Genomic DNA, 24,314 nt, shown 5'->3' with positions numbered 1-24,314 from the left:
AAATTAAATAGCTTTGAAGATATCAACATCCTGTCCTTTTCCTCTGTATTTACAGTATACGACAACCTTTACAATAACCGTTATGACTACTAAAAATGTCACTGAAGTTACCAAGCAACACTGTATATGATTACATTCAAAGGTATTAAGTGGTTATACTCAAACATGTGATAAACTGTTGGAGAGTGATTATTTCTCAACCTGTTATTGCTCATAACTGAGTCATCCTAATTAGAATCCATTAGGGATATCAAACCTTTATCAGACGCCATCTTGAAATCTCTGTTTCCTCACCGGCAGTATTTATGTTTAGGACCTCAGGAATGAGGGAACTTCTAGGGGTCAACAAAAGAGTTCTGCTGTGGTTGATGTTCAGAGGGTCAGTGAGTCCAGTCAGGAAGGATGTGAGCCATAGTAGTCAGTGCAGGCAGCCAACAGGCGCCTATAGTGTTGTTTCCCATCACACAGACAGCCAACAGGAGTCTATAGTGTTGTTTCCCATCACACAGACAGCCAACAGGAGTCTATAGTGTTGTTTCCCATCACACAGACAGACAACTCGTCTGTCTCCCTGTATCCTCATGACAACTTGTCTGTCTCCCTGTATCCTCATGACAACCTGTCTGTCTCCCTGTATCCTCATGACAACTTGTCTGTCTCCCTGTATCCTCATGACAACTTGTCTGTCTCCCTGTATCCTCATGACAACCTGTCTGTCTCCCTGTATCCTCATGACAACCTGTCTGTCTCCCTGTATCTTCATGACAACCTGTCTCCTTGTATCCTCATGACAACCTGTCTCCCTGTATCCTCATGACAACCTGTCTGTCTCCCTGTATCCTCTCAAGCTGTGGATATCCTTTAATAAAAATGCAGAAACACAGTAGTGGGTTAGTCAAATTCTACACACTGTTATAACAAAACCAAACTCAATGAAATGCACTTGAAATAGAGGTTGACTTGACATAGTACATTTCTCAACTGTTAGCTTACAAGATTCAACAGATTATACACCCCACTCTTCATGACAATAAATTCTTGATGTGGTGTTAGCCAGACATTTCAAAGGAGTGAAAGAAACATTTCAACACCAGCTCAGTATCTGTGAGTCTCTGCCCAGGGCAGAGGCTGTTGTTAATGACTGCTTCCTCAATCTTTGTTTCCTGTTGCAGCCCGGGCTTTGGGCTCTGGCACCTACTCAGAGACGCTCTTATCTGTCTGACCGACACAATAGGATGGAGTCAAGATATCTAAAAGAGGGAGGGGGAGAGAGGGAGAAAGTTTCCAAGTTGGAAATTCCAGAGTATCTGATTCACGCCCAGGCAGTGTCATAACGATGAATTCTGGTCTTTGGCCGTTGTTGAAGTGTGGGTTGGTGTATATATATGTCTGCACAGAGTACCAGAGAGCATTATCATTTCATCCACTGGATCAGACTAGAAACATATGCTTTGGAGATTTACCTGCAGAAGAGTATCACATTTTAATCTTACAATGGTAAGTACTGTTGAGAGAATTGATTTATGACTTAAAATTAAGATGCACCAGTTAGTTTATATACATTTCAGACAGCCAATGCATTTCTCAGTCTGTAAAGTATGGCTTGATGTTGTCTCCACAGGACTTCTGCTCTGCATCACAGCAAACCAGAAGCCCCAGCTCATGGATCACCCTCTTCCTCCTGTACTCAAGTAAGAAACACATTTCAAAAGATCTATGCATTTCTAAAATCCCAATCATTTAAACTCATTCATGTACTGTATGTCAATATTGATCTTTTTGTCATTCCTTAGTTGTCACCATGTGCACTAGAGTAGAGGGCTGGTCCTACCATCACTCCAACAAAACTATGAACTGGGACACTGCTAGAAAGTGGTGCACGGAGCACTACACTGACATGGTGGCCATCCAGAACCGTGGAGAGATCTCCCACCTTAACAGCATCCTGCCCAGGCAAACCAACTATTACTGGATAGGGATCCGTAAGGTGGACGACGTGTGGACCTGGGTGGGGACCAATAAGACCCTGACTAAAGAGGCAGAGAACTGGGCAGACGGGGAACCCAACAACGGGGGGAACAACGAGGACTGTGTGGAGATGTACATCAAGAGAGAGAAGGACACAGGGAAGTGGAACGACGAGTCCTGTATGAAGAAGAAGACGGCTCTGTGCTTCACAGCCTCGTGTCAGAGCGACTCATGTTACCATGGAGAGTGTGTGGAGACCATCAACAGCCACCACTGTAAATGCTTTGAGGGCTTCTACGGAGAGCAGTGTGAACACGGTAAGCAAGCCCAGGATGATATAGTCCAAATATCTAATACAGGCAGTATGAAGCCAACTGTTATCACACTCAATGTTCTCTTAATTGTAACTCTTTGCCTGTTTTCCTTTGTTGGCAGTTGTTGAATGTAAGATGGAGGGGGTCACTGTCCCTGCTAAAGCCAGTGTCAGTTGCTCTCACCCCAATGGGTATTTCTCCTTTGACTCGACGTGTCAGTATTCCTGTGAAGAGGGGTACCGGCTGAGCAGCTCCGGGCCTGTGAGATGCACAGCCTCAGAATCATGGTCAGAACAGCCTCCCACCTGTGAATGTAAGTATATCCTCTTATTAACCTTATAAATAAAGTGTTCTAGAAAGACTAATAACAGAAGAAAATAAGCTACAATGTGTAATAAACTTTTGATTTGTACTGTCTTTGAATTACTTCAGTGTCTTGCTATCGGTATGACAGCTGTATTTCAGTTGTTGTGTATCTTGAGTAATGTCTTCATCGTGGCACATTTAGTCATGTATTGCGATCTGCACTCTCTTCCCCAGTGGTCTTATGCAGTGAGCTGTATGAACCTGGGAAGGGTTCCATGGCCTGCTCCCATCCCCTGGGCTCCTTCAGCTACCTGTCCACCTGTACCTTTACCTGTGAGGAGGGCTATGAGAGGCTGGCCTCCAGCTCTGCTACCCTGCAGTGTGGAGCCTCGGGACAGTGGAACGACTCACAGTCACAGTGTATTGGTGTGTACAGGTTCTGGATATCTGTAAACGTAGACCCCATAACATGTTACATCAACTGTAGTTGCTATAAATATATGAATGACACAGGACATTTTCCATTCAGAAATATCTAGGAGGATAAAAAGAGTTTTGTAAATGTATGACAGTCTAGAATTGTCTCTGGACACAGACTGACCACTGCACCACTCTGTCTTGCAGCTGTAAGCTGCCCTACCCTCCAGCAGCCACAGGATGGCGCTATCAGCTGTGGAGAAGACTTCACCTATGGAAGCAGCTGTAACTTTAGCTGCTCTGAGGGTTATCTCCTCAAGGGGGCGATCACGCTGACCTGCACATCAGCTGCTGAGTGGAGTGAGGAGATACCACACTGTGAAGGTAAGGACAAACTTTTTTACATCTTTAAAATAGACCTGATTTAAACCATTGTCTATATTGACAAGAATTTTTAAATCAATTTAAACCGATGTATTTATTGACAAGATAGACTTCTGACCACTCTAACAATTAAAAAAACATGTCCTCAAAGACGGAAGTCAGGCAGGAGATGGCGAGAACAGGTGGGACCATTCTAGCCAATGAGAGGGCATATATGCGTGTGAACAACAGACCATAGAAACAGATTGAGGACTCATCTCTGTATATCAATCAAATGTATTTATAAAGCCCTTCTTACATCAGCTGATGTCTCAAAGTGCTGTACAGAAACCCAGCCATAAACCCCAAACAGCAAGCAATGCAGGTGTAGAAGCAGGGTGGCTAGGAAAAACTCCCTAGAAAGGCCAGAACCTAGGAAGAAACCTAGAGAGGAACCAGGCTATGAGGGGTGGCCAGTCCTCTTCTGGCTGTGCTGGGTGGAGATTATAAGGGAACATGGCCAAGATGTTCAAATGTTCATAGATGACCAACAGGGTCAAATAATAATAATTACAGAGGTTATCAAGGGTTCAACAGGTCAGCACCTCAGGAGTAAATGACAGTTGGCTTTTCATAGCCGATCATTCAGAGTTTCTCCACCGCTCCTGCTGTCTCTAGAGAGTTGAAAACAGCAGGTCTGGGACAGGTAGCAGGTCTGGGACAGGTAGCAGGTCTGGGACAGGTAGAAGGTCTGGGACAGGTAGCAGGTCTGGGACAGGTAGAAGGTCTGGGACAGGTAGAAGGTCTGGGACAGGTAGCAGGTCTGGGACAGGTAGCACGTCCAGTGAACAGGTCAGGGTTCCATAGACGCAGGCGGAACAGTTGAAACTGGAGCAGCAGCACGGCCAGGTGGACGGGGGACAGCAAGGAGTCATCAGGCCAGGTAGTCCTGAGGCATGTTCCTAGGGCTCAGATCCTCCGAGAAAGAAAGAAAGAAAGAAAGAAAGAAAGAAAGAAAGAAAGAATTAGAGAGAGCATACTACAATTCACACAGGACACCGGATAAGACAGAACTACTCCAGATATAACAGATTGACCCTTGCCCCCCGACACATAAACTACTGCAGCATTAAATACAGGAGGCTGAGTCAGGAGGGGAGCTATCTGTGCCATTATAGAGTCTGTGACAGCATTGACACATTTAGTCATGTATTGCGATCTGCACTCTCTTCCCCAGTGGTCTCATGCAGTGAGCTGTATGAACCTGGGAAAGGTTCCATGGCCTGCTCCCATCCCCTGGGCTCCTTCAGCTACCTGTCCACCTGTACCTTTACCTGTGAGGAGGGCTATGAGAGGCTGGCCTCCAGCTCTGCTACCCTGCAGTGTGGTGCCTCGGGACAGTGGAACGACTCACAGTCACAGTGTATTGGTGTGTACAGGTTCTGGATATCTGTAAACGTAGACCCCATAACATGTTACATCAACTGTAGTTGCTATAAATATATGAATGACACAGGACATTTTCCATTCAGAAATATCTAGGAGGATAAAAAGAGTTTTGTAATTGTATGACGGAAGAATTGTCTCTGGACACAGACTGACCACTGCACCACTATTCACTCTGTTTGCAGCTGTAAGCTGCCCTACCCTCCAGCAGCCACAAGATGGCGCTATCAGCTGTGGAGAAGACTTCACCTATGGAAGCAGCTGTAACTTTAGCTGCTCTGAGGGTTATCTCCTCAAGGGGGCGATCACGCTGACCTGCACATCAGCTGCTGAGTGGAGTGAGGAGATACCACACTGTGAAGGTAAGGACAAACTTTTTTGCATCTTTAAAATAGACCTGATTTAAACCATTGTCTATATTGACAAGAATTTTTAAATCAATTTAAACCGATGTATTTATTGACAAGATAGACTTCTGCCCACTCTAACAATTAAAAAAACATGTCCTCAAAGACGGAAGTCAGGCAGGAGATGGCGAGAACAGGTGGGACCATTCTAGCCAATGAGAGGACAGAGATGACTGTGAACAACAGACCATAGAAATATATGTATTTTATTTTATTGCATTTAACCTTTATTTAACTTGGCAAGTCAGTTAAGAACAAATTCTTATTTAAAATGACGAGCTACCAAAAGGCAAAAGGCCTCCTGCGGGGACCGTGGCTGGGATTCAAAAAACAAATTAATTAAATAAAAATATAGGACATTACACACATCACGACAAGAGAGACAACACAACACTACGTCAAGAGAGACCTAAGGCAACAACATAGCATGGCAGCAACACATGACAACACAGCATGGTACAGTAGCAACACAACAACAACATGGTAGCAACATAACATGGTAGCAGTACAAAACAGGGTACAAACACTCTTAGGCACATACAACAGCACAAAGAGCAAGAAGGTAGAGACAACAATACATCACGCAAAGCAGCCACAACTGTCAGTAAGAGTGTCCACGATTGAGTCTTTGAATTAAGAGATTTGAGATAAAACTGTTCAGTTTGAGTGTTTGTTGCAGCTCGTTCCAGTCGCTATCTGCAGCAAACTGAAAAGACGAGCGACTCAGGGATGTGTGTGCTTTGGGGACCTTTAACAGAAGGTGATTGGCAGAACGGGTGTTGTATTTGGAGGATGAGGGCTGCAGTAGATATCTCAGATAGGGGGAGTGAGGCTTTAAGAGGGTTTTTATAAATAAGCATCAACCAGTGTGTCTTGTGACGGGTATACAGAGATGACCAGTTTACAAAGGAGTATAGAGTGCAGTGATGTGTCCTATAAGGAGCATTGGTGACAAATCTGATGGCCGAATGGTAAGGAACATCTAGCCATTCAAGAGCACCGTTACCTGACGATCTATAAATTACATCTCTGTACTCTAGCATGGGCAGGATGGTCATCTGAGTCAGGGTTAGTTTGGCAGCTGGGGTGAAAGAGGAGCGATTACAATAGAGGAAACCAAGTCTAGATAGAGGAATCATCTCTGAATCTGTGCCATTATAGAGTCTGTGACAGCATTGACACATTTAGTCATGTATTGCGATCTGCACTCTCTTCCCCAGTGGTCTCATGCAGTGAGCTGTATGAACCTGGGAAGGGTTCCATGGCCTGCTCCCATCCCCTGGGCTCCTTCAGCTACCTGTCCACCTGTACCTTTACCTGTGAGGAGGGCTATGAGAGGCTGGCCTCCAGCTCTGCTACCCTGCAGTGTGGAGCCTCGGGACAGTGGAACGACTCACAGCCGCAGTGTATTGGTGTGTACAGGTTCTGGATATCTGTAAACGTAGACCCCATAACATGTTACCTCAACTGTAGTTGCTATAAATATATGAATGACACAGGACATTTTCCATTCAGAAATATCTAGGAGGATAAATAGAGTTTTGTAAATGTATGACAGTCTAGAATTGTCTCTGGACACAGACTGACCACTGCACCACTCTGTCTTGCAGCTGTAAGCTGCCCTACCCTCCAGCAGCCACAGGATGGCGCTATCAGCTGTGGAGAAGACTTCACCTATGGAAGCAGCTGTAACTTTAGCTGCTCTGAGGGTTATCTCCTCAAGGGGGCGATCACGCTGACCTGCACATCAGCTGCTGAGTGGAGTGAGGAGATACCACACTGTGAAGGTAAAGACAAACTTTTTTGCATCTTTAAACTAGACCTGATTTAAACCATTGTCTATATTGACAAGAATTTTTAAATCATTTTAAACCGATGTATTTATTGACAAGATACACTTCTGACCACTCTAACAATTAAAAAAACATGTCCTCAAAGACGGAAGTCAGGCAGGAGATGGCGAGAACAGGTGGGACCATTCTAGCCAATGAGAGGGCATATATGCGTGTGAACAACAGACCATAGAAACAGATTGAGGACTCATCTCTGTATATCAATCAAATGTATTTATAAAGCCCTTCTTACATCAGCTGATGTCTCAAAGTGCTGTACAGAAACCCAGCCATAAACCCCAAACAGCAAGCAATGCAGGTGTAGAAGCAGGGTGGCTAGGAAAAACTCCCTAGAAAGGCCAGAACCTAGGAAGAAACCTAGAGAGGAACCAGGCTATGAGGGGTGGCCAGTCCTCTTCTGGCTGTGCTGGGTGGAGATTATAAGGGAACATGGCCAAGATGTTCAAATGTTCATAGATGACCAACAGGGTCAAATAATAATAATTACAGAGGTTATCAAGGGTTCAACAGGTCAGCACCTCAGGAGTAAATGACAGTTGGCTTTTCATAGCCGATCATTCAGAGTTTCTCCACCGCTCCTGCTGTCTCTAGAGAGTTGAAAACAGCAGGTCTGGGACAGGTAGCAGGTCTGGGACAGGTAGCAGGTCTGGGACAGGTAGCAGGTCTGGGACAGGTAGCAGGTCTGGGACAGGTAGAAGGTCTGGGACAGGTAGCAGGTCTGGGACAGGTAGAAGGTCTGGGACAGGTAGAAGGTCTGGGACAGGTAGCAGGTCTGGGACAGGTAACACGTCCAGTGAACAGGTCAGGGTTCCATAGACGCAGGCGGAACAGTTGAAACTGGAGCAGCAGCACGGCCAGGTGGACGGGGGACAGCAAGGAGTCATCAGGCCAGGTAGTCCTGAGGCATGTTCCTAGGGCTCAGATCCTCTGAGAAAGAAAGAAAGAAAGAAAGAAAGAAAGAAAGAGTATTAGAGAGAGCATCCTAAAATTCACACAGGACACCGGATAAGACAGAACTACTCCAGATATAACAGATTGACCCTTGCCCCCCGACACATAAACTACTGCAGCATTAAATACAGGAGGCTGAGTCAGGAGGGGAGCTATCTGTGCCATTATAGAGTCTGTGACAGCATTGACACATTTAGTCATGTATTGCGATCTGCACTCTCTTCCCCAGTGGTCTTATGCAGTGAGCTGTATGAACCTGGGAAAGGTTCCATGGCCTGCTCCCATCCCCTGGGCTCCTTCAGCTACCTGTCCACCTGTACCTTTACCTGTGAGGAGGGCTATGAGAGGCTGGCCTCCAGCTCTGCTACCCTGCAGTGTGGAGCCTCGGGACAGTGGAACGACTCACAGCCGCAGTGTATTGGTGTGTACAGGTTCTGGATATCTGTAAACGTAGACCCCATAACATGTTACATCAACTATAGTTGCTATAAATATATGAATGACACAGGACATTTTCCATTCAGAAATATCTAGGAGGATAAAAAGAGTTTTGTAATTGTATGACAGTAGAATTGTCTCTGGACACAGACTGACCACTGCACCACTCTGTCTTGCAGCTGTAAGCTGCCCTACCCTCCAGCAGCCACAAGATGGCGCTATCAGCTGTGGAGAAGACTTCACCTATGGAAGCAGCTGTAACTTTAGCTGCTCTGAGGGTTATCTCCTCAAGGGGGCGATCACGCTGACCTGCACATCAGCTGCTGAGTGGAGTGAGGAGATACCACACTGTGAAGGTAAGGACAAACTTTTTTGCATCTTTGAACTAGACCTGATTTAAACCATTGTCTATATTGACAAGAATTTTTAAATCAATTTAAACCATTGTCTATATTGACAAGAGTTTTTAAACTCTTAATTAACAAGACCACTCTAACATGACCACTCTAACAATGGAAAAACATGTCCAATATTAAGTCATTTTTCTCAAAGTTGCTGAAATGCCACGTGCGTCCACTCATATCAGTGCATTTGTAAAACAACATGTAGTTATTTAACTTGGCAAGTCAGTTAAGAACAATTTCTTATTTACAATGACGGCCTACCCCAGACAACGATGGGCCAATTGTGTGCCGCCCAATGGGATTCCCAATTACAGCCAGATGAGATGCAGCCTGGATACAAACCAGGGACTGTAGTGATGCCTCTTCCACTGAAATACAGCCTGGATACAAACCAGGGACTGTAGTGATACCTCTTCCACTGAGATGCAGCCTGGATATGAACCAGGGACTGTAGTGATGCCTCTTCCACTGAGATGCAGCCTGGATATGAACCAGGGACTGTAGTGATGCCTCTTCCAATGAGATGCAGCCTGGATACAAACCAGGGACTGTAGTGATGCCTCTTCCACTGAGATGCAGCCTGGATACAAACCAGGGACTGTAGTGATGCCTCTTCCAATGAGATGCAGCCTGGATATGAACCAGGGACTGTAGTGATGCCTCTTCCACTGAGATGCAGCCTGGATACAAACCAGGGACTGTAGTGATGCCTCTTCCAATGAGATGCAGCCTGGATACAAACCAGGGACTGTAGTGATGCCTCTTCCAATGAGATGCAGCCTGGATACAAACCAGGGACTGTAGTGATGCCTCTTCCAATGAGATGCAGCCTGGATACAAACCAGGGACTGTAGTGATGCCTCTTCCACTGAGATGCAGCCTGGATATGAACCAGGGACTGTAGTGATGCAATGAGATCTTACAAACCAGGGACTGTAGTGATGAGAAATGCAGCCTGGATACAAACCAGGGACTGTAGTGATGCCTCTTCCACTGAGATGCAGCCTGGATATGAACCAGGGACTGTAGTGATGCCTCTTCCAATGAGATACAGCCTGGATACAAACCAGGGACTGTAGTGATGCCTCTTCCAATGAAATGCAGCCTGGATACAAACCAGGGACTGTAGTGATGCCTCTTCCAATGAAATGCAGCCTGGATACAAACCAGGGACTGTAGTGATGCCTCTTCCAATGAGATGCAGCCTGGATACAAACCAGGGACTGTAGTGATGCCTCTTCCAATGAGATACAGCCTGGATACAAACCAGGGACTGTAGTGATGCCTCTTCCAATGAGATACAGTGCATTAGACCGCTGCCCCACTCGGGAGCCCAAAACTACCAGGGCCATAAATATAACCATTATGAAACTTCTATTCAATCAAATAAGCCTCACGGTGCAAGTTAACAATGACATTTTGTTGTTGACCAAATTCGACACCATCTCATTGACCTTCATACTAAAATTCCTCACTTCATGGGCTTATTTTCATGGACAGATTTTGGGCAGAGTAAAACCTCTCACTTCGAATCTTCTTCTCTGTTTAAACTCAATCAATTTACACACAATACTAAAACACTATAGACTGAGTTTAAATAGAGAGAAAGAGGTGAAGTGAGAGGTTTTACTCAGCCCGAGTGTACAAAATATTAAGAACACTTGCTCTTTCCATGAAAAAGACTGACCAGGTGAATCCAGGTGAAAGCTATGATCACTTATTGATGTCACTTGTTAAATCAACTTCAATCAGTGTAGATGAAGGGGGAGGAGACAGGTTAAATAAGGATTTTTAAGCCTGAAGACAATTGGATTGTATCTGTGTGCCATTCAGAGGGTTAATGTGCAAGACAAAATATTTAAGTGCCTTTAGACGGGGTATGGTAGTAGGTGCCAGGCGCACCGGTTTGAATGTGTCAAGAACTGCAACGCTGCTGGGTTTTTCACGCTCAACAGTTTCCCGTGTTTCAAGAATGGTCCACCACCCAAAGGACATCCAGACAACTTGACACAACTGTGGGAAGCATTGGAGTCAACATGAGCCAGCATCCCTGTGGAATGCTTTCGATACCTTGTAGAGTCACTGTCCGACGAATTGAGGCTGTTCTGAGGGCAACTCTGTGAGGGGGGGAGGGGGAGTGTAACTCAATATTATATGTATATATACACCTTTTAGCAGATGATTTTATCCAAAGTGAGTTGCAGTCATGCAGGCATCCATTTGACCTATTGTTCTTATCTACTTATGGATGTCTGCCACACATGAGCTCTCCAACGACAATCATTTTCATTATTTCATCCACAACTGCTTGTTTCCTTTTGTGGTATTTTAATATACTAACCACTGTGTCCTTCTCTCAGCCGTCCAGTGCCCCTCTCCTGTGGTTCCTCTGGGGGGTCAGGTCAGCTGTGAGGCCCCATCACATCCCTGGGGCTCTGTCTGCAACTTCAGCTGTGATGAGGGTTACGATCACCAGGGGGCCCCAAACATGCAGTGTTTACGATCAGGGGAGTGGAGCGCTGAAACACCTACCTGCACAGGTATGTTATAACCTCTGTTACTCTCTCTGTGAGACACAACCAAACTGAATATTCTGTGAGACACAACCAAATTGAAATTCTGTGAGACGACCAACTTGGATTTTTGCTGGTCATCAGGACAATGTATGTTTATGTAGAGGTTATAAAGGCTTTATGAATGCATCATGAATGCATATCCTACATAAATGGGCTCAGTGATGTGACCAATCAGTTGATTCAGATTGTTTGACTGTTTTCCTCTGTTGTTTCTTGTTTCCTCCAGCCACACCTGAGCCTCCATTGAACCCCACTATCCTAGGCCTGGCAGCAGGGGGCGCTGTGTCATTATCTGGCCTGTCTCTGGCTGCATGGCTCCTCAAACGAATCAGACAGAAAGGTAAACACAGAAGAAGTCCCTTATCTTCTACACTCACAGTCATTGGCTAGGAATAAGAAAGCTATAAGAAATTCAAAGATATCTCTGTTTCTTAACACAAATTTGATTCAGAATGGCTTTTTCTTACTTGACAATACTCATCAATATGCTCTTCATTGTCTCCTTCCAGCTAACAAGTTTGATCTGAACAGCACCTCAGACATTGAGGAACCTTTACAGACCTACAGGAACAGCATCGACAGCCTGATATAGAGACCAACAACAATAACAGCAGGAACAACAGCAGGAATAACAGCAGGAACAACTGCAGGAACAACAGCAGGAACAACTGCAGGAATAACTGCAGGAACAGCAGCAGGATTAACAGCAGGAACAACAGCAGGAACAACAGCAGGAACAACAGCAGGAACAACAGCAGGAACAACAGCAGGAACAGCAGCAGGAACAACAGCAGGAACAGCAGCAGGAACAACAGCAGGAACAACAGCAGGAACAACAGCAGGAACAACATCAGGAACAACAGCAGGAACAACAGCAGGAACAACAGCAGGAACAACATCAGGAACAACAGCAGGAACAGGCTGGCTCTGTTTTCAAAGAACATGTGCTGGTCACACCTGGATCACAGTTCCTCAGTATTGTAATGTAGTAGGTTAGATAGCCTTGAATGGTCTGACTGGGAGAGAGGTGCTCCGTTGAGTATACAGAATCATCTGTTCTCATGATGGTCCGACAGAAAAGGTCTTTTTTCTCCCTAAGGGAGTTTTGTCTTGAACAAATTGTTCACCACAAGTCGACACATTTCTTATGATACTGATTTTGACAGCTATTTTATACAAACTACAGAAAGTTGTATATAATATTCCCCTGTATAATTCTTTGTATTATAATTAATATAATTTAATGATTTTACAGAACTGTGAAATCAATGCCTTTCAGTATTTAAGTTATATTTATTTTGAAACCACAGTCTGTGTGTTACAGAATTACAAGTGTCTTTTTAAATATAATAAATGTTTCAAACATGGTCAATAATGCTCTTATTTTGTCCATTATTTTCTGTCCAATGCTTTTTATAATAGCTGTAAATAAATAGTCCGTGGCTATCTGAGTTCAAATGTACCAACAGAGAGCAAAATAACTTCAAATACACCAGTAGAATAAGAATAGGTGGATTGGTACGAAAGGATCAAGAGGGCTTCGCTAAGCCCCGCCCCCCTTGGTTACTATAGCAACCTCTGACATTTTCCCAGGAAGCCCAAATCCCCATTCAACCACTGGCAAAATCCCCTCAGAATGATCTCAATCTGTGTTTCTAATAAACAATAAAATAAACACAGACTACCCCTTGCAATTCAGAAAACTCTTTGGTATTTTGTGTCAGACTGTTATTACAATTGCTTCACAGAAACCTGGTAAAATTATGTTTGTAGTGCAGCTAGCCTCTAAATGGCCCTGAATTCACTGTCAGCATACAGTCAAAGCTATAACCACAGAAAGCACATGATGAAGATAGGCAGACACTGCTTCTCCTATAGAAATCTCCGATAACACTCATAGGAGATGTCATGGCAATAGTGGCTAGCTAAGCTCATATGTAGAAATACATCATGGGGTCTAACAGTCTTCTCGCCAGTGGTGGAAAAAGTTTTCTTCATACTTGAGTAAAAGTAAACATACCTTACTTAATAGGAAATGACTCAAGTAAAAGTGAAAGTCACTGAGTAAAATACTTGTAAAAGTCTAACAGTATTTGGTTTTAAATATATTTAAGTATTAAGAGTACATGTAATTACTAAAATACACTGTATCAAAAGTAAAAGTACAAGTATAAATAATTTCAAAAACACTTTTTCTTATTTACAGATAGCCAGGGGCCCAATCCAACACTCAGACATCCTTTACAAAGGAAGTATGTGCTTAGTGAATCCGCCAGATCAGTGTCAGTAGGGATGACCAGGGATGTTCTCTGTTTAGTGAATCCGCCAGATCAGAGGCAGTAGGGATGACCAGGGATGTTCTCTGTTTAGTGAATCCGCCAGATCAGTGTCAGTCGGGATGATCAGGGATGTTCTCTGTTTAGTGAATCCGCCAGATCAGTGTCAGTAGGGATGACCAGGGATGTTCTCTGTTTAGTGAATCCGCCAGATCAGTGTCAGTCGGGATGATCAGGGATGTTCTCTGTTTAGTGAATCCGCCAGATCAGTGTCAGTAGGGATGATCAGGGATGTTCTCTGTTTAGTGAATCCGCCAGATCAGTGTCAGTAGGGATGATCAGGGATGTTCTCTGTTTAGTGAATCCGCCAGATCAGTGTCAGTCGGGATGATGAATCCGCCAGATCAGTGTCAGTAGGGGATGTTCTCTGTTTAGTGAATCCGCCAGATCAGTGTCAGTAGGGATGACCAGGGATGTTCTCTGTTTAGTGAATCCGCCAGATCAGTGTCAGTCGGGATGATCAGGGATGTTCTCTGTTTAGTGAATCCGCCAGATCAGTGTCAGTAGGGATGATCAGGGATGTTCTCTGTTTAGTGAATCCGCCAGATCAGTGTCAGTAGGGATGATCAGGGATGTTCTCTGTTTAGTGAATCCGCCAGATCAGAGGCAGTAGGGATGACCAGGGATGTTCTCTGTTTAGTGAATCCGCCAGATCAGTGTCAGTAGGGATGACCAGGGATGTTCTCTGTTTAGTGAGTCTACCAGATCAGTGTCAGTAGTGATGATCAGGGATGTTCTCTGTTTAGTGAATCCGCCAGATCAGTGTCAGTAGGGATGATCAGGGATGTTCTCTTGATAAGTGTGTGAATTGGACCATTATCCTGTCCTGCTAAGCATTCAAAATGTAACGAGTACTTTTGTGTGCCAGGGAAAAAATACGGAGTTAAAAGTACATCATTTTCTTTATTTACATTTTTAATTTAACCAGGCATGTCAGCTATGAACAAATTCTTATTTACGATGACGGCCTACCCCGGGCCAAACCTGGACGACACTTGGCCAATTGTGCGCCGCCCTACGGGACTCCCAATCACGTCCGGATGTGATGCAGTCTGGATTCACAAAGCATCTCAGAGTAGAAGTGATGATCTAGAATCAGTTTTGTTTTTAAACAATGACTAAGGTGGACAGGTGGGACCTGATACTAGATCAGCACTCCTGCTCTGAGATACTTTGTGGATATGAGAGGGAGGGGGTCACCTATCAACACTGCAACACAATGGTACGCTCCATGCTGTCAGCACAGCCGCTTGTTCCTGTCTGGTGGGAGACTGACTCAGGTCTTTAGAGGGGTTGTGTCTGGGTCATTTCCAAATGCGGTACCATGACCTCATGACCTCAGGCACTTATATATATATATACAGTACATATATTTTTTGAAACACTTTATTGCAGACCACTTTAGACAGCAGGTATTTGATGGGGTCATATCCCCCACTATGAAACCCCACTTTATTGCAGACCACTTTAGACAGCAGGTATTTGATGGGGTCATATCCCCCACTGTGAAACCCCACTTTATTGCAGACCACTTTAGACAGCAGGTATTGATGGGGTCATATCCCCCACTATGAAACCCCACTTCACTGCAGACCACTTTAGACAGCAGGTATTTGATGGGGTCATATCCCCCACTGTGAAACCCCACTTTACTGCAGACCACTTTAGACAGCAGGTATTTGATGGGGTCATATCCCCCACTGTGAAACCCCACTTTATTGCAGACCACTTTAGACAGCAGGTATTTGATGGGGTCATATCCCCCACTATGAAACCCCACTTTATTGCAGACCACTTTAGACAGCAGGTATTTGATGGGGTCATATCCCCCACTGTGAAACCCTACTTTATTGCAGACCACTTTAGACAGCAGGTATTTGATGGGGTCATATCCCCCACTGTGAAACCCCACTTTATTGCAGACCACTTTAGACAGCAGGTATTTGATGGGGTCATATCCCCCACTGTGAAACCCCACTTTATTGCAGACCACTTTAGACAGCAGGTATTTGATGGGGTCATATCCCCCACTATGAAACCCCACTTCACTGCAGACCACTTTAGACATCAGGTATTTGATGGGGTCATATCCCCCACTGTGAAACCCTACTTCAGTGGAGACCAGGACCATTGTGTTCCTCCCTGAACTTTTGCTAACCTCTCTGTCAGCATGTGGCGATCCGTCATTCGGGGCAAGTGGGGCAGAGCCCCACCTGTATTGAGCCCCACCTGTATTGAGCCCCACCTGTATTGAGCCCCACCTGTATTGAGCCCCACATTTTTAGCAACAACAAAAAAACAGGGCTTGCATGTTTTGCATGTTATTTTGGCATTAATAGGTGTCACATATCAGTTTGCAAACAATGTAAAACATAATGATCATTGAGTTAATAAAGCTGCATACAAACTTGGTGGCCAAAGGCAGCTTCAAAATGTGTTTCAGCCTCGCGCAATGCTTTCTGTGGTGGTGGGGCAAACCAGCAGAACATATGGAGTGTTGTTCCATGATTGGCTCTGTGTTCTGTCACTCATGGAGACACTATGTCACCGCCAAGTCTAAGGGTAGAGCGAGAAACTTTTTGCCCTTTGGGTGCTGCCATAGAGTTACATTAGAAGTGCCCATCCAAGAAGGCTCAAGGTCATTGGCGACAGATAAAATTAGGTCAAATCACGTGATATCTACAGTAGCTTTGATTGGACTGATCATGTCAACATCATACTTTCTAAATCTTAGCTAGCAGTCATCATCATGAATCAAGTTGACAATCAACTCGCAAATCATTTTTAATCTTTGTCATATGAAGAGAAATAATGAAGAGACATTTTACATTACATTTACATTTATGAATGGTTTCGGAATTTGGCTAACTGCAAGCATTGTGCAAAGCCATCACTCTTATTCATTGGAGTCATGAAGAGGCTCTTTTTCCAAGTTTAAAATCATAAACATTCAACATTGTCCATGTGCAAACACCTACTGACAACCAGTGGAACAGCCAGTTGCATCTAAATCTTGTTGGGAAGGGGGAGAAGGGGGTGAGCTCCAACTGGGAAGTTAGCTTACTGGGAAGTGGGGAATAAACCTCCAACTGGGAACTTACCCTATCCTCCAAGGTATTCCTTGAAGCTCCAACTGGGAAGTGGGGTTTCCAACTGGGAAGGTGTCTCCGGAAGGTGGTGATTGACTCCTGGGCTGTCCTGGCATCGTGAGGGAAGTTTGTTCCACCATTGGGGACATTATAGATAAAACGTATCGGTGCTCATCGGCCATTGGACATTGGACAACAAGTTGGAAATCTCAAATTTAACAATGAATGGTTTGAACGGAATGACTGACAGTGGCTAACTGCAAGCATTGTGCAAAGCCATCACTAGCCTGCTATTCATTGGAGTCTAGGATGAAGAGGCTCTTTTCCAAGTTTAAAATCATAAACATTCAACATTGTCCATGCTGTCAACGAAGCATGATTTGTGCTGCGCTCAAAACAACTGTTAACTCGGAAGTGCGAAAACTTTGACTTCAGTGAGTTCAAGACAACTGGGAAGTGGGGAATAAACGAGCTCCAACTGGGAAGTGGGGAATAAACGAGCTCCAACTGGGAAGTGGGGAATAAACGAGCTCCAACTGGGAAGTGGGGAATAAACGAGCTCCAACTGGGAAGTGGGGAATAAACGAGCTCCAACTGGGAAGTGGGGAATAAACGAGCTCCAACTGGGAAGTGGGGAATAAACGAGCTCCAACTGGGAAGTGGGGAATAAACGAGCTCCAACTGGGAAGTGGGGAATAAACGAGCTCCAACTGGGAAGTGGGGAATAAACGAGCTCCAACTGGGAAGTGGGGAATAAACGAGCTCCAACTGGGAAGTGGGGAATAAACGAGCTCCAACTGGGAAGTGGGGAATAAACGAGCTCCAACTGGGAAGTGGGGAATAAACGAGCTCCGACTGGGAAGTGGGGAATAAACGAGCTCCAACTGGGAAGTGGGGAATAAACGAGCTCCAACTGGGAAGTGGGGAATAAACGAGCTCCAACTGGGAAAATACGTTTTGAACGGTCATCCGACTCGGAATTGTAAATCCGGCCTCTTTCTAGAGCTACGACTTGAAGATCAATGACGTTATCATATCTCGACCTTGTTTTTTTCCCCGAGTTCCCAGTTGTTTTGAAAGTAACATAAATCAGGGGGAATGCCAGACATTGATGACAAAATTTGCCCCAAAAAAGGACCGCTGCGTCACCTTCCTGTTCAAGTGAACACAGCACAACAAGGTGAGTCCAAAAATGTGTTGTATGCTGCTGCATAAATGATGTAATATGCCAGGGTAGCTGGTAGCTAAGTGTACGGTAGCTAAGAAAGTAGCCCATGTGTCTCACCCTAATCATTTATTTACCCCTATATTTGCTGTTCTGACTTGGTGGTGACCATGTAGCCTATAACCTGTTTTAGAGAAATGAAAACATTGAATATTGTAAGAGCTTTCATTGTCTGTGTCACGTTCTGACCTTAGTTCCTTTCTTTTGTCTTTGTTTATATGGTCAGGGCGTGAGTTGGGGTGGGCAGTCTATGTTTGTTTTTCTATGTTTGGTTTCTGTGTTCGGCCTAGTATGGTTCTCAATCAGAGGCAGGTGTCGTTAGTTGTCTCTGATTGAGAATCATACTTAGGTAGTCTTTTTCCACCTGTGTTTTCGTGGGTGTTCCGTGTCAGTGTTTGTTGCCACACGGGACTGTTTCTTTGATGCACGTTTATTATTTTGTTCCAGTGTTCAGTTGTGTTTTTGAATAAATCAATATGGACACTTACCACACTGAGTTTTGGTCCGATCCTTGCTACTCCTCCTCAGACGAAGAGGAGTCTGCTTATATACCTCATATACCCTTATATACCCGTTTATTTATCTTACGGTTCTGACTTGGTGTGCATGGAGAATACTTTAAAACGGCCCATGTTCTGAATTCTGTCGTTGTACATTTCGAAAGTGCTAAACAAATAGCTATATTGACTACTTCCGTCCAAACTCACTCATTAATGTCTTAAAGAGATTGCCTCTTATCCGCTTGTCCTTCCCTTATGCCATAGTTTGTACATCTCAATTGTCATTAGAAACTATATTTGTTTAAGCAAGTCAGCCATAAAAGCTGTTTCTTTAAAAATCAGTAAATGAGGCTGAATGAACTGTTTCACTGCCAGACAAGGCTCACTGGTAGCCAGGTGTAGCAGTGGTAAGATTTTGGGACTGCAGTTGGGACAGTTTTATAGAGGCCCTAACAGTTTGTGGGCACCATTTGTCACCGTTATAGTGCAAGAAATGTTTTGTTTTGAAACAGATCTCATCTTTAGCTAACCTCTGTCAGCATCGTGAGGGGACAGAAACAGATCTCATCTTTAGCTAACCTCTCTGTCAGCATCGTGAGGGGACAGAAACAGATCTCATCTTTAGCTAACCTCTCTGTCAGCATCGTGAGGGGACAGAAACAGATCTCATCTTTAGCTAACCTCTCTGTCAGCATCGTGAGGGGACAGAAACAGATCTCATCTTTAGCTAACCTCTCTGTCAGCATCGTGAGGGGACAGAAACAGATCTCATCTTTCATTTCCTGAAACCGGGGCAAGTAAAACAAAACTCTACCTGGAATGCCTTGCACTTCCCAGAACGTTTTACTGTTACCAACAGTCATTATTCAGTCAGTCATGAATCATACCCCATTCACTGTAATGTAAAATAAACATTTAGTGAATGATCAAGCATCCGGGTATTCTATGTTAATTTGGGAATCAATGGTAAAAGGACTCCATGTGATACATTGAATGCAGATAGGAATCCATATAAGAGGCTTTGCCAAATTGTTCTGAAACCCAAACTGAGCTCCATTCCAAACCCAGGTTAGCCCAACACCACAGTCTGAGTGCCAGAGAAGGAGACCGACACATGGTAAGTATGAGATGGGAGCTCTCCTTTGGTCTCTCTTATAATTGGCCATCCTTACCATTCACTGTTGTATTGTAGATAGAATTATGTCTCGATAACCACAGTGTGGGATTTTTACTGTTTATGGACAAACACAGGCAGTCCATGGACCCTTCTTCAGACAGCCACAGGTAGTAACAATGATGTGGATGCTTATCATAGTCCTCGGTATGTGTGGAGGACATGCCACGGGCTGGACATATCATGCCTCCACAAATACCATGAACTGGACCATGGCAAGAGAGTGGTGTTGGATTAACAACCACACAGACATGGTAGTCATCCAAAACCAGGAAGAGAATAATTACCTCCTCAACATCTTGCCTGATAGAACTGGGTCTCCGTATTACTGGATCGGAATCAAGAAGATCAATGGAAACTGGACATGGGTCGGAACCAACGGAACGTGGGTTGGGAATTCTTCCTGGGCACCCAACGAACCCAATAACAAACTGGGTGAGGAGTGTGTTGAGATGTACGTCAACAAAGGGAACAGCGAGAATAATGGGAAGTGGAACGATGACAAGTGCTCAAATCTCAAATACTCGCTATGCTACAGAGGTGAGGGACTCAACCATTGTTTTAGTTGTTTAAAGGCCACCAGTAAATAATTTGATGAAAGCTGTGTTGAGATTGTGACATATATTACATGATGTATATTTATATCACAGACCAATGCAACCAAACATCCTGCATGGGACAAGGGAGATGCTTGGAGACCATCAACAATTTTACCTGTGTGTGTGAACCTGGGTTTGAGGGACACTTTTGCCAAACAGGTGAGGGGGGGATCTGGAAGCTTCTGTTCACACCATGTGTCACACCTCTCCTTTAACCTATGACCTGTTCTAATGAGGGTCGCTATGGCTACAACATCTGCTTCCTCAATTTCCTGAGTGGTACTTCATTTACACATCAGGCATTATGACAGGTCCCTACTGTACCCCACTGTTGTGCTGAAACCTTTCTTTGCCCCTAAAGCTAAGGGATGTGACCCCTTATGTCTACCTGATGGCTTTGTGAACTGCTCTGCTGTCAACTTTACTGTCAACTCTACATGTCGGTTGAGCTGTGAGAAGGGGAACCTACTGCTGGGATCCCCAGAAGTCAGCTGTGGCACTGACAGGGTCTGGACTGCAGTCTGGGGCGATGACATCTGGAGCAGGATCTGGGTCTGGAGCGGACAACGGCCAGTTTGTGCAAGTAATTAAATCCCCTGATACCATCTCTCATCATGTATTATGGGTTACAGAACAACGTTATGGTGCTAGGCTAGGCTAGGCTAGCTACACTCCTGGTGTCTCAGAGGAAGTGAGGCTGCTGATGGAAATTAGCTAAATCTTGTGCAACTCATCACTTCTCAGAATACTGAGACTTTTTTTTTGCTGTACATTGGACCCTGTCCAAATAAAGTAACTCAATAATACAAGTCAAGGCAGGCTGTTTGGAGTTTGATATTACTGTTTAATACTGCATATATACTGTAGCAAAAGGTGGGAGGGGGGCATCTATCAACACTGCAACACAATGGTACGCTCCATGCTGTCAGCACAGCCGCTTGTTCCTGTCTGGTGGGAGACTGACTCAGGTCTTTAGAGGGGTTGTGTCTGGGTCATTTCCATCTTGGACTGTAGCTGCTGGTTGACTGTATGTTTCCTCAGGTTATCAGCATGTCCTAATGGCTGTAGCTGCTGGTTGACTGTGTGTTTCCTCAGGTTATCAGCATGTCCTAATGGCTGTAGCTGCTGGTTGACTGTGTGTTTCCTCAGGTGATCAGCATGTCCTAATGGCTGTAGCTGCTGGTTGACTGTGTGTTTCCTCAGGTTATCAGCATGTCCTAATGGCTGTAGCTGCTGGTTGACTGTGTGTTTCCTCAGGTTATCAGCATGTCCTAATGGCTGTAGCTGCTGGTTGACTGTGTGTTTCCTCAGGTTATCAGCATGTCCTAATGGCTGTAGCTGCTGGTTGACTGTGTGTTTCCTCAGGTTATCAGCATGTCCTAATGGCTGTAGCTGCTGGTTGACTGTATGTTTCCTCAGGTTATCAGCATGTCCTAATGGCTGTAGCTGCTGGTTGACTGTGTGTTTCCTCAGGTGATCAGCATGTCCTAATGGCTGTAGCTGCTGGTTGGATGCTCTCAATGTCCTGTTGCATCTGCTGCTGTTTCAATCACAGAAAAAGTAAGTTCCAGTTGTTTATAAAAAAAAATGTTTTTTTAGAAGATAACAAGTTTTTTTTTTACCCGCTTTTTCTCCCCAATTGTTAGTCTTGTCTCATCGCTACAACTCCCGTACGGGCTCGGGAGAGACAAAGGTCAAAGGCCATGCGTCCTCCAAAACACAACCCAACCCAAGCTCTGCTTCTTAAGACAGCGTTGCATACCACCCGGAAGCCAGCCACACCAATGTGTCAGAGGAAACACCGTGCACCTAAGCGACCTGGTCAGCGTGCACCGCAACGCAACGCCACAGGGGTTGCTAGTGCACAATGAGACAAGGATATCCCTACAGACCAAACCCTCCCTTTCCCGGACTTAATGACTATATATATTTAGGAGTAGTAACACCAATGATGATAACACCAATGAGACATTTTTAGATAAATGAGGATTTTCTGAGATGGCCATCAATTATTTTCTTTATTCTTTACAATTCTTTACCAAAGTGATATCATTAATCACTTTGCTCACAATGCTATTTCCCTTCATCTAAGTTGACTAAACACCTTTGATTTAGACACACCTAATTGTCATCTTACATTTGTTTTGTCCTTTAACAGACACTCACAGTAGTGCAATGCATATATCTTCATACGGGTCCCTCTTGGGAATCAAACCCACAACCCTGGTGTTGTAAGCACCACACTCTACCAACTGTGTCACACAGAATGACCTTTGCCTATCCCGAGTTCGTAGGGGAGTTGCAGCGATGGGACAAGACTGTAATTAGCAATTGGATATCATGAAATTGGGTAGAAAAAGGGTAAGAGTATTTTTTTTAACTGTTTTTACATGGTGCCAAAGCCAAGGGACAGCATTTCAAGCAATTCAAGATGTTTTTTCTTCTCTTTTGATCTTTTCGTTAGAAAAGAAGCATGCTCAACTAAGGTAAGAGATGCTAGCTTCTCACCCAGGCCATGTGCTAGCTTCTCACCCAGGTCATGTGCTGGCTTCTCACCCTGGTCATGTGCTGGCTTCTCACCCAGGTCATGTGCTGGCTTCTCACCCAGGCCATGTGCTGGCTTCTCACCCAGGTCATGTGCTGGCTTCTCACCCAGGTCATGTGCTGGCTTCTCACCCAGGTCATGTGCTGGCTTCTCACCCAGGTCATGTGCTGGCTTCTCACCCAGGTCATGTGCTGGCTTCTCACCCAGGTCATGTGCTGGCTTCTCACCCAGGTCATGTGCTGGCTTCTCACCCTGGTCATGTGCTGGCTTCTCACCCAGGTCATGTGCTGGCTCCTCACCCAGGCCATGTGCTGGCTTCTCACCCAGGCCATGTGCTGGCTTTTCACCCAGGCCATGTGCTGGCTTCTCACCCAGGCCATGTGCTGGCTTCTCACCCAGACCATGTACTGGCTTCTCACCCAGGCCATGTGCTGGCTTTTCACCCATGCCATGTGCTGGCTTCTCACCCAGACCACGTGCTGGCTTCTCACTCAGACCATGTGCTGGCTTCTCACTCAGACCATGTGCTGGTTTCTCACTCAGACCATGTGCTGGCTTCTCACTCAGACCATGTGCTGGCTTCTCACTTAGACCATATGCTGGCTTCTCACTGAGACCATATGCTGGCTATGTGCAGTAATAGTATGTTGTTGTTTTTGATTGATATCTTGACTTTTACTCTTATCCTGAAGGGAACCAGATGAGGGTGTGACATCATCCAACGAGACAGGGGACAACTGATGGACCTCTGAGACTTTATACATTATGTCAATCTACCTATTATTTCAACATACTATGTGGATTAGTCCACATCAAACATAGGATGTTGTAAATCGTTAGAATTATGTTACTGTATGTTATGTGAATTCTACAAGTTCAACAGCTTTGTGTAAGAAAAGTAAATAAAACTATTTTAGCTCACTTGATTTTGGGATTCAGAGTATATATATATGGGGTAAATCAGTGTGCGTGGGAACAACAACTTTTTCTTCACGCTTCGAGCACTGGGCGTGAGTGTGTATGCGGCCCTATACATGGCAAAGGAAGTCACAATTAAAAAATATATTTTCTTCACCTTTCACTGCAGTGGGCTAAATCAGGGTCACACAGAGTGTTTCTTGGTAGTCATAAACAAATCTACTTTGAAATTAAAGTATACACCTCACACACAGGTATGTTATGGACTTAACCAAAATAAGACTCCTGTACCATGTTTAAATGTATTCAATGTTGAGTTTGCATCCCAATAGTACACTTTATATACATGACAGAATACTGAAATATAACAAAAACGTTTGTTTTGTTTATTAATGATGAAATAATTAAGAATATATTCCACCTATGAGGCCACTAGAGGGCGCTTTGGTCATTCGACTGCAGGAAAGGGCTACTTTTTCTCAGTA

The 24,314-nt window shown here is 44.6% G+C and overlaps 2 protein-coding genes across 9 annotated transcripts; both read left to right on the top strand.

Moving 5' to 3' along the window:
* Positions 1-1,343: 1,343 nt before the first annotated feature.
* Positions 1,344-12,810, top strand: LOC118362139 (E-selectin-like). Of its 8 annotated transcripts, XM_052465847.1 has the most exons (15): positions 1,345-1,497; positions 1,622-1,691; positions 1,794-2,285; positions 2,404-2,595; positions 2,823-3,014; positions 3,213-3,389; positions 4,606-4,797; positions 5,000-5,176; positions 6,442-6,633; positions 6,832-7,008; positions 8,255-8,446; positions 8,643-8,819; positions 11,228-11,407; positions 11,670-11,783; positions 11,953-12,810. In XM_052465847.1, the coding sequence occupies exons 1-15, from the start codon at positions 1,447-1,449 to the stop codon at positions 12,033-12,035; spliced, it is 2,658 nt and encodes an 885-aa protein (XP_052321807.1). In that variant the 5' UTR covers positions 1,345-1,446; the 3' UTR covers positions 12,036-12,810. The 8 variants fall into 8 exon arrangements, with proteins under 8 accessions (XP_052321835.1, XP_052321840.1, XP_052321828.1 ...); XM_052465875.1 differs by lacking the exons at positions 2,823-3,014; positions 3,213-3,389 and having other exon boundaries at positions 1,344-1,497; XM_052465880.1 differs by lacking the exons at positions 5,000-5,176; positions 6,442-6,633 and having other exon boundaries at positions 1,344-1,497.
* A 6,837-nt stretch (positions 12,811-19,647) lies between these two features.
* Positions 19,648-23,824, top strand: LOC118362317 (L-selectin-like). The gene is made up of 7 exons (XM_052497188.1): positions 19,648-19,710; positions 19,845-20,307; positions 20,418-20,525; positions 20,728-20,949; positions 21,840-21,926; positions 22,831-22,852; positions 23,604-23,824. Exons 1-7 carry the CDS (start codon positions 19,708-19,710, stop codon positions 23,650-23,652), a joined length of 954 nt encoding a protein of 317 aa, XP_052353148.1. The 5' UTR covers positions 19,648-19,707; the 3' UTR covers positions 23,653-23,824.
* The last annotated feature ends 490 nt before the right edge of the window (positions 23,825-24,314 follow it).

The sequence above is a fragment of the Oncorhynchus keta genome, chromosome 1, assembly GCF_023373465.1.
Source record: "Oncorhynchus keta strain PuntledgeMale-10-30-2019 chromosome 1, Oket_V2, whole genome shotgun sequence".
Taxonomy (NCBI): Eukaryota; Metazoa; Chordata; class Actinopteri; order Salmoniformes; family Salmonidae; genus Oncorhynchus; species Oncorhynchus keta.
This window is presented reverse-complemented; position numbering and strand designations above follow the sequence as displayed.

What these genes read in the sequence shown, in the direction of transcription:
- LOC118362139 (XM_052465847.1), top strand. Translation starts at nt 1,447, where the DNA reads ATGCTTTGGAGATTTACCTGCAGAAGAGTATCACATTTTAATCTTACA. An exon ending in CTCACAGCCGCAGTGTATTG is followed by an intron (nt 6,634 to 6,831) that starts GTGTGTACAGGT and finishes TCTGTCTTGCAG; the next exon opens with CTGTAAGCTGCCCTACCCTC. An exon ending in CAAACGAATCAGACAGAAAG is followed by an intron (nt 11,784 to 11,952) that starts GTAAACACAGAA and finishes GTCTCCTTCCAG; the next exon opens with CTAACAAGTTTGATCTGAAC.
- LOC118362317 (XM_052497188.1), top strand. An exon ending in ATACTCGCTATGCTACAGAG is followed by an intron (nt 20,308 to 20,417) that starts GTGAGGGACTCA and finishes TTTATATCACAG; the next exon opens with ACCAATGCAACCAAACATCC. An exon ending in GGGACACTTTTGCCAAACAG is followed by an intron (nt 20,526 to 20,727) that starts GTGAGGGGGGGA and finishes TTGCCCCTAAAG; the next exon opens with CTAAGGGATGTGACCCCTTA.